This window comes from Zingiber officinale, chromosome 4A, assembly GCF_018446385.1.
Source record: "Zingiber officinale cultivar Zhangliang chromosome 4A, Zo_v1.1, whole genome shotgun sequence".
In the NCBI taxonomy this organism is placed as follows: Eukaryota; Viridiplantae; Streptophyta; class Magnoliopsida; order Zingiberales; family Zingiberaceae; genus Zingiber; species Zingiber officinale.
In genome coordinates this window covers 120,572,684-120,588,236 of record NC_055992.1, presented here as the reverse complement: position 1 = coordinate 120,588,236, position 15,553 = coordinate 120,572,684, and the positions used below count along the sequence as shown (strand labels likewise).

Here is a 15,553-nt window from a genome sequence, read left to right as displayed (position 1 = left end):
TTAAATAATAACTGCCTAAAAAATCTTACTTTTATTTTTTTAATAATGTAGATCCGTACTTTTATTTTTTTTTTTAAAATATAGATCCATTATATTAATCATCTTTTTTTTTTTTTCGATTCCATAGATAGGGAGGAAAGTGTGTAAATATGATGGTGTAATTTTAGAAATAGGGTAAATTGAAGGGGTAACACGGAAATTATTGTAATGCCGACTAAATGGGCTTGGTATACCAAAGCAAGAAATAGTCAGTGGAGTAGACCAACGAGAGAGAGAGATGAACGCGCTTGATTAAGGAATCGGGAAGAAGCGTGAAGCAGGATTTGGTCGGGAATCGGGAAGAAGTGTGAAGGTTTCGTGACCAAATCCTCCCCATATCTATCTTTTTCCCCCTTTCCGCTTCTCGGGGATCTGCTGATCATAGTCGGGAGTTTTTCGTTGGAGGTATGGAAAGGACGGCGCCGGAAAGCTTGCGCAACTCGCACCGCGTTGTTCGCGTACAAGCTCCGCTGGTATATTTCCTCTTCGCTTCCTTTTTCCTATCGGGATTTGTTGTCTATGCAAGGATTTTTAGGTGAGATCCTTAGAGAATTCTACTTGGGGAATTTTTGGTGAAATGGTTGGCAAAAAAACAACTTTCCCCCCTCTTTTATCTGTTTTTTGTGCGATTTACGGAAGATCAGTGGTAAGTTGGAGATTCGTAAGTCGATCTTTTTCGCCGATGCAAATAAATCATGCTCTTTTGAATGCATAGTATGGTCATGACCTAAATCTACTTGTTTTGGAGCGGAACAAGGGATGCGTTTGTAGTCTGAAAAGCTGTGCTGTCTAAAGTGTTTTAGGTCGCTACTCTTTAAACAATTAGGTCGCTACTCTTGAAAGATTGTTGTATTATGTGGCGTAGTTTTTACTTATTGCATGGTTTGCATTCTTGTGGTTCTTATTGTGATGCAGCACCAAATTCGAACTGTTAGAAGAACGAAATTGGTGAAGCAAATAAGAAAATAACCTCACCTAGAGGAAAAACTCTCACACAGATAAGTCAAATTGAAAATTATATTAATTAAAAAATAATTAAAATATATGACTAAATTTATTTAGAGCATCCACATTGCTCCGGGTGTTATAACATCCCTTGGTGTTAAAACCATTGTGAAGGGGTGTTACGCATTCAAGATGTGGCCCACCCCATGAGTGTATTGTTTTTTTTTTTTTAATTTTAATTATTCAAAAAATTTATAAATTTTAAAATTTAAAATTGAATAAAATGGGTAAATAATAAAACATGAGTGTATTTTTTAAAAGTAAGATTATTATTAAAAATAATAATAATAATTTTAATATTTTAAAATATATTTAAAATGTATTTATTTAATATGATATAATTTTAAGATGATTGAGTAGGCTGTGAGACCTATAAATAATGAGTGTTAATGTTAAAAGAAATGTGGTGAAAGAGATATATTGTTATAATGAGTATGTGGCAATGAATCCCATGCTTTTTGATGAGGTGGTGGGTGTTATAATGTGAGTGGGTTGTGGATGCTCTTAGACTACGCTCAACAGTAAATATGATAATAAATATTCTAAAAAAATAAATAAGCCAGTCTAATAGGGATTACAATTATTTCTTCTTTTTTCACCAAAATAGAAATATTAATTACCAAATAATAAAATTTAAGTCTCTCATTGATTTATTTCAAATGCTCAAATCTTGAATGATACGGGATCTAATGAGTGAACCTAGGAGATGGCGTGACACTTGAAGTCAAGATGACATGGCGGTTTAAGTCAATGGAGGAGAAGGCCCCCCATTTGACTTCCTCATTTACCCAGCCTTAAGGCTTTCAGGTCTAGTCAGCCGACCAGCTTAAGTGTCGGTCGAATATACAAAGTCTCGTACTCTACCTACAAGATAACCCATCTAGTTATTTAATAATCGACCGAGTTGTGGGCAGCTAACCTTATAGGGCTGCCGGTAGGTCCGACCCATCTCTCAGTCGATCGGTCATAGGTTTGGTTAGAATATGGGGCGGCCTCCTCGAGGCTCACGAACCTCTTTATGTGAGCCCGCCCGGGCAAAGGGTCGTTAAGGTTTGAAGCACTTATCTCCATATTACTACCCGAACAGACTTCCAGGAGTGTTAGGGTCGAAATGTGCTAGGGGGGGGGGGGGGGGGAATAGCTCGTCGCGCTTGATTGCTTGCTTCGTTGTTGTTGATAGGCAGCGGAATAAGACTACGAAGCACTCTACATTGCAAGACAAGGATTTACTTGGTATCCACCTCAAGAAGAGGTGACCAATCTAAGGATCCACACACGACTCGCTCTCCACTAATGAAATACTCCTTCTCGGTCGCAGCTGGAGGCAGAGAAGCCTCGTACAAACCCACACAACAATAATACAACACACGCAAGAAGAAAATACAAAGATATAAAGAAAAGACTCCTTCTTCTTGCTTACTTGTTGCTTGTTGTTGTCTCTTGAACCTTGGAAGTGCACCAACACTTGCCTCCAAGAACCTTCAAGAACTGACGGTGAGAGCTCGGAGAGAATCGCTGAGATCGCACACAAGTCGTTGTGCTCGTTGGAGAGGAAAACTGCGAAGAAGACGCTTGCCAACGGCTATAACCTGCGCAACGGTCGGATCCCATTGAATGACTCTCAATCGATTGAGGAGGCTTTGAATCGATCGGCTGATCGATTCAGAGCGCCTCTGTGCTCTCTGGAAAGCGTCTGAATCGATTGCCCGATCGATTCAGCCTTTATCGCGCGATTTCCAGCCCCCCAATCGATTAGAGGTTTCAATCGATCAACTGATCGATTTAGAAGCTTACTGTTCGTTCAAAAACTCTCCCAATCGATTGACCAATCAATTGGGGAAGTTTTGATCGATTACCCAATCGATCAAAACCATTTCTGCACCAAATCGCGTCAACCAGTCGATTGACCCCCCCCCAATCGATTGGCAAGCAGAAAAATGTGTAGAGCTCGAAATGAGCTTCGTTTCGTATCTGAAATCACCTCATTCCGAGTCAAAATTTATAGCCTTCGGAAGTTTACTACGACCGAACTTCCTAGTTCCATGCCAACTCCCTATTGGACTTACGATTGTTAAGTGTTAGGTCAACTTTTGACCCATCTGGACTTTCTCTTTGCCAATTTCTCGTTGGACTTCTAATCACCAAGTGCGGTCCTCCTTGACCTACTTAGATTTACCGTCTCGTGCCAAGTGTTCGGTCCTCTATGACCCACTTGGACTTTCTTCCACCAGATGTCCGATCACCCTTAACCCATCTGGATTTTCTTGTGCCAAGTATCCGGTCAATCCTTTGACCTACTTGGACTTCCAAACACCAGGTGTCCGGTCAACCTTGACCCACCTAGATTTTCACGTATCTGGCTTCACTCACCAGATCTTTCCATCTGCCTAGCTTCACTCATTAGGACTTCCCATTTGTCTAGCTTCACTCACCAGGTCTTTCCATCTGCCTAGTTTCACTCACTAGGACTTCCCATTTGTCTAGCTTCACTCACCAGGACTTTCACCTAGCTTCACTCACTAGGATTTTCACCTGGCTTCACTCGCTAGGATTTTCACCTGGCTTCACTCACCAGGATTTTCCATCTACCTAGCTTCACTCACTAGGACTTTCACCTGGATTCACTCACTAGAATTTTTCATCTGTCCGACTTCACTCACCAGGACTTACACCTGTCTGACTTCACTCACCAGGACTTTCACCTAGCTTCACTCACTAGGATTTTCCATCTGCTCGGCTTCACTCACCGGGACTTACACATGCCTGGCTTCACTCACCAGGACTTTCACCTAGCTTCACTCACTAGGGTTTTCACCTGGTTTCATTCACCAGGATTTTCCATCTGCCTAGCCTCCAGTTAGGACTTTCCCAGTCAGGTATCCAGTCAACCCTTTGACCTACTTGACTCTTCTTCACATCTAACTGGTCAAGAGGGGAATTGTATCAACAATCTCCCCAAACGGACGATTGCATCCACAATCTCCATGTATTGTCAAACATCGAAACCCAAACATCAAGACTGCTTAAGCCAACCCAAGCTTAGTCAACCAGGTCAACCTTGATCTAGGGATATCGCACCAACACGGAGCACAGGACATCCTAATTATTTCTTAAATAGATCTCTGATATGACTAAGACATTATATTTTTATTCTCCAAGCGAAGGACTCACTAATGTGCATAACATAACTGAACGGCTTAATGCCGAGACAAATATAAAGGCGACTGACCTTACAGGTCGACCAAGATACATGTAGTACAATATGCGGCAGAACGAACTATACAGCATGTGACTAGGACAGCCAACCTTAAAGACTAGCTGGGACATACTCAGTAGACAACTCCTAAGTCCTAACAGCCTGTCAGCATAACAACAATGTGTAGAATATTCTTCTGGAAACCTCCTCATGGACCATCGTGTCTCCTATCAGTAGATCAATTATAACTACATATTCCTTCAGCAACCTCATTAATAACAGAAGCCACAAACGACAAAAAAGGTAAACATGTGGGTAAAGGGAAAATTCCTCGGATAATTACACATTACTGAGGTGGTACAATTCCCTTTACCCAACAAACTCTGACACATTTTGCCACCTCACGACTACGGAGGTTAGGTGAGGAGGTATATAAAGGGGAGTTCTTTCCACGGCGAAGGTACGTTCTTTGAACATTTGTAACTTTACTCTCGGGTACACGTTCTTACTGTTCTTCATCTATCTGTTTGGATCGGTACTGACTTGAGAATCGGAGGGCCTTCACCAGGGATTCCCTCTGGTTCCTAGGCACCGACGTCTGGTTGGCTCTGACACATTCTGCCACCTCATGACTACGAAAGTTAGGTGAGGAGGTATATAAAGGGGAGTCCTCTCCGTGGCGAAGGTACGTTCTCTGAACATTGCAACTTTACTCTCGGGCACACGTTCTTACTGTTCTTCATCCACCTGTTCAGATCGGTACTGACTTGAGTGTCGGAGGGCCTTCGCTAGGAATTCCCTCTGGTTCCTAGGCATTGATGTCTACTTGGCTCGTTTCTTTGCGCACAGGATCAAGGAAAAGCTTCTTCTCGAAGAGAAAGGTCTCTTGTCAGTCAATCACCTGTCCACCGTGCCCAGCGTGTCATCTCTGCACTTTTTAAACAGGATCATTGAATTTTTTTGTTCTCAAGATTTTCAATATCTTTCCTTTTATTAAGAATGAACCAATAACAACCACCACAAAGCCCACGGTTCACTATATGGATCCTTTTACATTATTGGTCTCTATTCCTTACTATATCATCATTTATATTTAAATAAATTTTATTCTATTTTATTATTTTTAACCAAATCTTCCTCATTTAACTGTTCATAGTTTTTTTTATTGCAGATGAATAATCTGAAAGTTATCTTTTTAAAAATTATTTTCTTTCCTGTCATATTTGTTTCTTTGTTTGCATTATTCTTTTCCTTGTTTGCGTTATATTGTCCTCAAAGACAAGATACCCATCCCTAGAAATAGGTTTACTATGAGCCCTCCGCATGGTGGGAAGTATTTCATATGATAAACTAGGTAAAGGATAATCTTTATTCTGAAAATGTGACAAATTTTGTATGTTGTTTATGTTTTTTCATGGGACTAGTTATTAACTTTTAGAACTGATTACACAGTCCTGGAATTGGAAAATGCCATTCTGATTGAATCCAACTGATATAACCTTTAGATAGATTTTTTTGCCAACGTTATTTTTTTTTTCCAGTTAGACTCATCATCTAAGCCTGCGCTTGTCATATTTATCTAGTTTACTTTCACCAGCTACATTCTCGGATAACTGATTTTTGATAATGCCTCGTATCTGATTGATTTTTCAGTAACTCAGAGAGAGTTAACCCTCTGTTATATTTGAGTCAAATTTATTGTAGATTGCAAGCATAATCATGGTGCTGAATTACTGAATCTAAATTCTTCGTTGCATTGCATCATTGACATTTAGCGCCTTTAACCACTGTAAGCATTTAGTCATTTGTTGGATAGTTTTAGGTGCTTGGAGCATGCTTATACTTTTCCTATTGCATTGCGATGATGGGAGATCTACACGTGTTTTCAAATATTGTACTTGTTTGGTGTTTCATGCCCTAAAAGAAGCAACCCATGAAGTGTTCCATTGTCATGCTAATTGCAGGTCGATTCCGTTTCGTGTTACTGTAAAGTAGACACTGGTTTGAAAACAGTTGCAGGGGCTAGAAAGTTTGTTCCTGGAGCAAAGCTATGTGGCCAACCTGAAATTGTGCCCATGGGACCAAGAAAACGTATTGCACGGAAGGAGAGAAACAAAAATCAGGGACCCCTGTTACCTGGTCTTCCTGATGATCTTGCTATTGCCTGTTTGATTCGGGTTCCTCGAGCTGACCACCATAACCTTCGCTTAGTTTGCAAAAGATGGAACCAACTCTTATCTCACAATTACTTCTATTCCCTCCGGAAAAATCTAGGGATAGCAGAGGAATGGGTATATGTCATCAGGAGAAACCGTGATGGAAAGATATCTTGGCACGCCTTTGATCCTATCTATCAAATCTGGAAACCACTGCCACCCCTCCCTCCAGATTATTCTGAAGCACTTGGTTTTGGTTGTGCTGTTCTTAGTGGTTGCTACCTCTACTTATTTGGAGGTAAAGATCCATCAAAGGGATCAATGAGGCGTGTTGTTTTTTTCAATTCTCGGACAAACAAATGGCATAGAGCTCCAGATATGCTCCGAAAGCGCCATCTTTTTGCCTCATGTGTTGTAAACAACTGCCTTTATGTTGCTGGTGGTGAATGTGAAGGGAACCAAAGAATTCTTCATTCAGCTGAGGTATATGATCCTAACAAAAACAAGTGGACATTCATTGCTGAAATGGGCACTGCAATGGTGCCCTATGTGGGGGTTGTTTATGAGGGCAAATGGTTTCTCAAAGGGATTGACTCTCACAACCAGGTTGTGAGTGAAGTTTACATACCTTGTACCAACTCCTGGTCCGCCAATCATGGCGGGTTGATTACCGGCTTGCGAAATCCCTGCCTTTCATTAAATGGAAGGCTTTTTGCAACAGATTGCAGAGATGGCTGCAAGCTTAGAGTCTTTGAATGGGCGACAGATTCTTGGAGCAAGTTCGTCGACAGCAAACATCATCTAGGAAATTCTCAGGCCTATGAAGCTGCATCATTTGTTTCTCTTGATGGTAAGCTCGGTATCATCCGAAACAACATGAGCATCGGTATTGTTGATGTTGCAAATCCAGGAAATAACATAGAGACAACTAGTGCTCGTGTATGGGAGGCAAATGTAGGGAAAGGACAACTGAAGAACTTTGTTGCAAGTCTTTGGTCCTCAATTGCAGGTCGTGGTGGATTGAAGGGTCATATTCTGCACTGTCAGGTGCTTCAAGCTTGATAACTCATGGAAGAAGTGGAAGTAGTTCCTTGATCGACCCACTACCCACTAGTGTTACTACATTGTCTGGTGGCTTTTAGCTGCAAGTTCTTCGCTCTCTTGCATATCATGGTTTTCTTTTGACATCTCAAGTATTCTATATTGGATGGTTGGAGAATGCTATTACTCCATCAACTTGTGGGAACAAAAAGATGCATCATTTCAGACTGGAACTAAGTAGGAAATTTTGCAATATTCTATGCGCAGTTTCCGCACTGCATTGAATGGAAGCAGCAGCAAGGAAATCCACAAAGTGTGAGTTGGTGGTTGTAGCTGTTTCCATTCTTGATTGCAGGCCAGCGATATATAGTATATTTGAGTGATGCCGTCCAGCCTAAATTTACAAGTATATGCATTGTTCTTATGCACATCTTGATTTACTCAGATCATATAGATGAAGTTTCATTGGAAATTGTCCACTTGTATTAATCTCCTCATATTATCTTTATATCCTGTTTTACATTGTAGTATCTGTTGGAAATTTTTTATTAGATCCATTCAACATGATCGAGTCTAGTCAGTTATTTCATTGTAAGTTGATGCATTAATGGTATCAGACACGTTAATGGCCAAATCAAAACAGATAACCATTAATCGTACTAGATGTTGGTGTTTCGATCCATCCGACAAAGGAAGCCATTAATCGCGAGAGTTGATGGTTGCCAAGTTCCGAGCCTATAAAAGCAGGCTCCTCCCTTGAGAAGAAACAAACTCCTGCACATTCGTTCTTTTCACTACCTTTCTTTAATTTGTTCTTCCTATGGATAGTATTAGGATATTATTCAGTTTATCACATGCAAGTAGTGCTTAATTGCGAGCGTGGTGAAGTTGTTATATCCTTGGAAATAGACATCTAGTGAAATCCCTAAGCACCATCAGATTGGATGAATTTATTTTTAAAGAAATTGTCTAACATAGACCCCAATAGTGCTCAACATACCTTTCCACTCAGCTGACTGAACCTACTCGGAACTTAGAGCATCTGCAACGGCGTTAATATTGGGAGTAAACTCGTTATAATCTGTGTGATCATCTCAGAAGCTCTTTTCCACGCTTCTGAGTGCATACCAGAGTCACAAGGACTTACAATCAAGTAGGTTTGAGTAGATAATGTTAAATTGTCGACTCTAGTGAGCCGAGCCACGCGCGGAATAGGTGAGTCGCGGACACCGTGAGTTGTCGAGCGGCGCCACGTTGCTGCTGAGAGTTGTTAACAGGATGTCGAGAGCTGTAATACGAACTCAGAGTGGATGCTGAGTCCAACAGAGCGTTGTGTCCTTAAAACAGATTCGGCCCCTCCTTGGTGCTCAGAGGATTAGGTGGGCGTCTGTTTCCATGATAAAATGGCAAGATCACGAGCACAACCGAGCACTGGTTGTCGTGACGATCTAAACTAGATCCGAAAACTATCACTATTTCTGTCAGCAAAATGAGTGCACAACAGAAGGGAAGGAAACATGGGGATTCAAAGAGGAATGGAAGCACATGCTCACTTGTGCTCTTTTACACAACGCTCACTTGAACTTTTCTCACACAAAACTTACTTGAGTTTTTCTGTGCTTTCTTTTCATTCCTCTCAAAGGTCTTATATAGACCTTGTCTGTTCTTGCCAACAAGTTGGCTTGCAAGCACAACGAGCAAGCCACGTTGTGGCTTGCATGCTTGCCAACGAGCGTGGCTTGCATGCTTGCCAGCAAGCAAGCCACATGCTTGCCAACGAGCAAGCCATGTTGTGGCTTGCCGGCTTGCCAACAAGCCACAACGTGGCTTGCATGCAAGCTTGCCACATGGCTTGCAGGCAAGCTGACGACCTTCCTTGTCTTGTATGCTGGCCAACAAGTTGTCTTACGTGGACATATCATGTCCTGACTGATTTTATGAGCAATGGGGTTCACAAAAAGACCCCTCGGGTTGATGTCATCCGGGTCCTGGATTCTCACCCCCTTTGTTCCGAATCAGTTGGAAAACTTCACTTTCTTTGTGGGACTGAAACCCACACGTCGTGTTTCCATTCAAAATTTTCCAACAGTTAATGTCAGAGGTATTAACATCGACGTGACGTCTTTTTTTTAATACTGTAGAGGTATTAACGCCGACGTGACGTCTTCTTTGAATACTGTAGCATTAACGCGTTTAAATTTATGAACGCGTTAATACTGCATATGGCAAAAAAAATAAATAAAAAACAAACATTAACGCTTCACACATTAAAAGCACTGCAGATGCTCTTAGTCATTCGGCCTACTTGGCCACTTCATCCACTTAGCACTTTGCCACTTGGCACTCAACCTACCCGAGCACGAGTCCGGATCCTCTGCGCCCGCCTCCCGTGCGCCCTCTGCGCCCGTCGCTACGCGACAAAAAACCCACGCGCTAAACACGTGCGTTTCTCCGATCAGCAAGAATGCTGATCGGTCAGCAGACCGATCAGCAGGAATGCTGATCGGTCTTGCTGACCGATCAGCATTCCAAGTAAATTTTTTTTAATTTTTTTTTTTTTTAAAAAAAGTATTTACTCTTTATTAGGATTAATATGGATCGAAGTATATTGGACTTGTATAATTATTATATATATTAGAAACATTTTTATTTATTATTTTATTTTAAAAAAAAAATTAAAAAAAGTTTGCTTGGAATGTTGATCGGTCAGCAAGACCGATCAGCATTCCTGCTGATCGGTCTGCTGACCGATCAGCATTCTTGCTGATCGGAGAAACGCACGTGTTTAGCGCGTGAGTTTTTTGTCGCGTAGCGATGGGCGCAGAGGGCGCACGGGAGGCGGGCGCAGAGGATCCGGTCTCCCCGAGCACTCAACCAATTAGGTAGATCGACACTCAGCCACTTGATAGCTCGGCTACTGTGCTAGTTCGACTGCTCAAGCACTCAACTTAATCGGGTTACTTGGCACTTAGCCCACAACCCACTCAGCCTGCTTGACAACTTGGACACTCGGTAGCTTGGCCTATTTGGCAGCTTAGCTCTCTCAGCAGCTGGCCTACTCGGTAGCTCAAGCATTCGGTAGCTCACTCAGCACTTGACCTACTCAATCAGCTTGGGCGCTCGGCATCTTTGCCAACTAGATAGCTTGGTTGCTCAGTCAAGCCCATTTCGATAGACCAAAGTCTGAATTTAAATTTCAATAATTTTAAATTCAATAATTTTTCATTTATTTCAGCTGACAAATCTTACTCTTTAAGATTGCAGGAGATAAATAGGAAATTACTAAATTTAAAGTTACGAAAATTAAATTCAAATTTAGAGATGGACTTGAGTAAGCTGCCAGAAAAGGACAAGCTACTAGGGAAGGGTGACCAATTTGATTAAGTAGGTTGAGTGTAGAGTGATCCGAGCTATTGAGCGACCTGAGCTATTGAGTAGGCTAAGTGTCAAGTAGGCCGAGTACTGAGTAGGACAAATACTGAAATGAATCAAGCAGACTAAGGTTGTGTTTGGTAGGGGTGATAAGATTATGATTATGTTTTCAAAAAATTGTTAATATGTCGTTTGGTAGGATTGATTAGAGATATGATTAGGGTTGACTAAGAGTGAGATTCACAATCCCTAGGTATGAGAAGTGATTAATAATCCTATCCTAATAACCCAATTTTAATCATACACCCCTACCAAACGCAGCCTAAGCGTCGAGTCATCCGAGTACCAAGCAGACAAAGTGGTAGCGTAGGTTCACTCGTCCAAGTAGATTGTGTGGGCTGAGTAGACAAAGTGGCCGAGTGAGAAGGTATGTTGAATACTACCGAAGCTTATGGTAGACAATTCTTTTTAAAATAAATTTATCCCCTTTGGCGGTACTTAAAAATTTTGCTGCACGTTTATTTCTAAAAATACAATGGTTTGACCATGTTTGCAACCCAGTATTGATTGTATGCGGCAAATTGAGATGAATTTGAATGCTATCTCTGGGAAGATTTGGCCATTAATGTATCCGTTTCAATTTTAGGCAGCGAAAAAAGCAATTCAAGTAGTAAAACATTAATTGTGCTAATTGGACAATTTTTAGTACAATTTGAAGTCTAAATTTGCACTTCTTGAGGGTAGAGGCGCACCTGAAAAAAAAAACCTTTCATCCATACAAATTTATAATATCAAAAATTATGATTCAATATAAACTAATCATATCATTTCAACTCTCAATGTACGATTAAACTCTCATTCACATTGCTCATTTCATCCTCACCAAGTTGATCATTAAGCAATCAGTACACATTAATAGATCTAGGAATTTAAACATGGAGGGACAATTATTACGCGGAACAAAGGATAATTTTCTCTATCTACACTAACGGAACTCTGCATTTGAGAAGGGTATCTGGCCTTCTTTCAAGCATGACTAAAGTAAGGTACTCCTGCTAGAAGCAGGCTGAACAGGCTGAGCTTTGTGCCTGAGGAAAAGTATCAGTCAGTAGTCTGAACAGGCTGGAAGAACTGCTTGGGGATTTCAAACTTTCACCAACTATATTTGTCCTAGTATGTCAAGTACTTGCTGATAGTAAAGCTGTCTTGATGCCTTGACTTGGCAAAGGCAATCTATGGAAATCTTGTTTTAAGGACATCTTCGATTGGTGAAGAGCTTCCAGGACTCCAAGATGTTTGTTGGCTGATTGATATGGTTTTGTGTAGGATAGTTCTTGAGTGCTTGATAATGGCCATTTTTGTATCTCTTTCCCGGAATTAGTGGCAGAATGGCTTCCAATTGGTAGAGAATCGATATGGCTCTGTGCAAGTATATCATTGTTATTACTAGATCCAATGTCAGAGTTTTCATGTGCTAGAATATCACTCTTCTTATGAAAAGAGCCAGACAATGTGCTTACATGGGTTGGAAATGCAATCTCATCAAAGCGGGCCTCGATGTCGCTGACTTCCACATGTTAGCCTACTTAAACCACTGAACCATCGACACTAGCTAAAAAGTTACTTCTACTTTGAGTTCCAGGTAGATCGGTAGGCAGGAAGGCATTCGATTCTTAACCTTTTCCTTTGAGTCTGTTATCAATATTTCCTGAATGTTCATCATCTGATGTATTAGGAGGTTGTACGGCATTTGATATGTCAAGCACAGGATTTTTAGATGGCCATTCAAGTTCTTGGCTCCCAGGGAGAATCACAATACCATCTAATTTTACTTGGTAGTTTTCATATGCTATTTTCTCAAAACATGCAAATGCATCTTTCTGGGGTTCAGCATTGATTTCAGTGGCATGACCCAGTATCCCAGATTTTGAAGGACCTAAATATTGAGAAAAAGAATGAGAGAAAAATATTGACAATACTATTAGTTAAAATATTTATATGCTCTCATTCTGTCCGAGAGTCGAGTCGATGGATGTTGGGACGTGACGCTTTATCCTGTTTTCGGATGACCTCTAAGATGACGTGGACCTCCGGTGAAACTACAGCAAAGCCGAGTCGGGAAGGGGTTCCCGGCGACGGCCCTCCGACGCTCAAGTCAGGCAACGGGGAGAAGAAGCAGAAATAGAGTAACGAGACTGTAGCTGTAGGTGCAGCGGAGGTCGGCAAGAGGGGAGTGAATTGCCTGCACAAATTAAAATTACCCTCCTCGGATCTTTCAACTCGAAAGTGCAATAGCAATAATAAAAATTAACTTAAAACAATAAAGCTAAACAGAAGGATAGAGAAGATCGGGAGTTAACTTGGTTACAACCAAGAAGGTTGTTAATCCAGGGCGATGAAAAGTGCACACTAGAAAAATCTCCTTCTCTGAAGGCAGAGAAGCCTTTTACACTCTTACAACTCAGAACTATTGCTAGGAATTGATTACAGAGTTGATGGAACAATTGATTTCTAATTCCTAGTTCCAGAGGCCTTTATATAGCCTCTGGAAATTCTATCTCGGATGTCCGAGGCACCTCCAATAGAGGTCCAAGGCGTCTCCATCGAAGAGTGGATAAAACTTTATCCGAAAGCTCAATGTTGACTTCTGCCAGGTCCGAGACGCCTCCAACAGGCATTGAAGGTGCCTTCAAGCTGGAGGGGCCTCCAAGCTGGCTGGCAGTTTTTTCCAGCTTGCTTGCTTCTTTGCTTCGTCTTCCGAAGTCTCGTTCTTTTGGGTGATTCCAACCAACCGAAATAGGGCTCACCCGAACTCAATTTTCGGCCTTCTCCTCGAGCAGCCTTCCTCCCCGGCTTAACGTCCCTCGAACGCCGCGCACGTTCTTCTTGCCCACCGGTATACTCTTCCGCAGCTCTCTATTCCTTCGGACGCACCGAGCCCGTCGGCTCCCTTCCCGTGCTGTCCTTCTCGTTAGCTGCGTCTTCCGCTCGACTTCCTGCGCTCCTAAGTTCCTGCACAACTTGACACAGGGGTCAAACACAAAGCAGGACCTAACCAACTTGGTTAATCACATCAAAACACCCGCGGGGTCAAACAATCTCCCCCTTTTTGATGTTCATCAACCCAAGTTCAAATTAGGGTAAAAATATACAAATAGTAATTTTAAAAAGAATTACTAAACTAACATTTTAAGCATAAATTTATAATAAGTAAAATTACAACTAAATAAAAGTTTAAGAGAAATTTTTTTTTGAAAAAATTATTTCCCCCTAGACTTGTACTAATCTCTCCCCCTTTGATCACAGCAAAACGGGATAATAGTATGATATTTAAAAATATTTAGCAGATTTTTAAGTTAGAAGAATTTTTAGTAAGATGAATTTTCCAAAATTTTCTAAACAAAATAGAATTTTTCAAAATAATTTCTAAGTCAAAAATTAATTTTTAGAATTTTCAAAAAATTTCTAAGTAAACTGAATTTTTAGAATTTTTCAAAAATGTTAAAAAAAACTTTCAGTATTATTTAATTCTAGTTTAATGTTTTTTCAGAAAGTTAATTAAACATTTTATTTCAATATTTCAACTTCCAGGTCGTGGTGAGACACTAGGCTTTCTTGGTTATTGGAGCAATAACCACTTCCTTAGACAAAGCTTCATAAAGAAATTCTTTGTTTAATTTTCTCTCTTGAAAACCTTAATTAAATAAATTAATTTAGCACAGATTTCGGAATCCAATAGAGGTTCCTTCCTACAGGATTATTCAAAAATTTAGGGGTAGATATTTCTTAGGCACTCTTCTAAGTTGACCCTGATGGTTTCTAATGTACCAATTCAATTTTCCATAAATTCTAATTTTTTATTTTGGAAATTTATTTAAACATGCATTATTTTTTAATTTTTCAACTTCAATTTTTAATTTTTCATTTTCTGATTTTAGATTATCGTACATCTCAAGTGGGCATGCTTTTGCTAATTTCATTTTCAATTCAGTATTTTCTTTTTCTAATTTAAACAAATCTTTAAAAAGAGATTTGATAAATTTAAACGATTGAGTAGGAGTTAGAGCACATACCTTACTTACCTGACTCGGTGATGCTCCCCCTTCATCGTCGCTTTCTTCGTCTGAAGTTCCTCCCCCTTCTTCTATGCTCATTTCTGAGCTTGACTCTTTTTCCAGCTGATGGCGTGCCATTAGCGCTAACCCCGAGAACTCTTCGAGGTCTGATTCGGAGGATGAGTCTGACCATGTCGCTTTCAAGTTTTTGTATTTGGAGGATTCTGACTTCTTGTACTTTACCTTTTCCTTTTCTTTCTGTTTGCTCTTCAATTTCGGGCAGTCATCCTTGATGTGCCCTTCTTCATTGCAATTATAGCAACGGACTATCCTTGTCTTTTGATGACGTTTACTCGACTGCGATCTATATTTGTTAGATTTGAAAAACTTATTAAAACGTCTTACCATTAACGCAGCTTCGTTTTCGTCAATCGATGCGTCAGAGTCAGAAGCGTTTGTTTTTGCCTTTAAGGCAATGTTCTGACTAGTCTTCTCTACTCCATTGGGCTCTGCAACTCGAGATTCATGAAGTTCAAAAGTAGAAAACAAATTTTCTAAAGTACTTACCTCGAAATCCTTAGAGATGTAGTACGCATCTACTAAGGAGGCTCACTCTGGAGTTCTGGGGAAGGCGTTGAGCGCGTACCGGATTGAGTCCCAGTTCGTTACTTCTTCTCCAAGGTTGGTTA

The 15,553-nt window shown here is 40.6% G+C and overlaps 1 protein-coding gene across 1 annotated transcript; it reads left to right on the top strand.

Moving 5' to 3' along the window:
• The first annotated feature begins 247 nt into the window (after nucleotides 1-247).
• LOC121970810 (F-box/kelch-repeat protein At1g55270-like) lies at nucleotides 248-7,999 on the top strand. The gene is made up of 2 exons (XM_042521777.1): nucleotides 248-512; nucleotides 6,205-7,999. Exons 1-2 carry the CDS (start codon nucleotides 447-449, stop codon nucleotides 7,456-7,458), a joined length of 1,320 nt encoding a protein of 439 aa, XP_042377711.1. The 5' UTR covers nucleotides 248-446; the 3' UTR covers nucleotides 7,459-7,999.
• The last annotated feature ends 7,554 nt before the right edge of the window (nucleotides 8,000-15,553 follow it).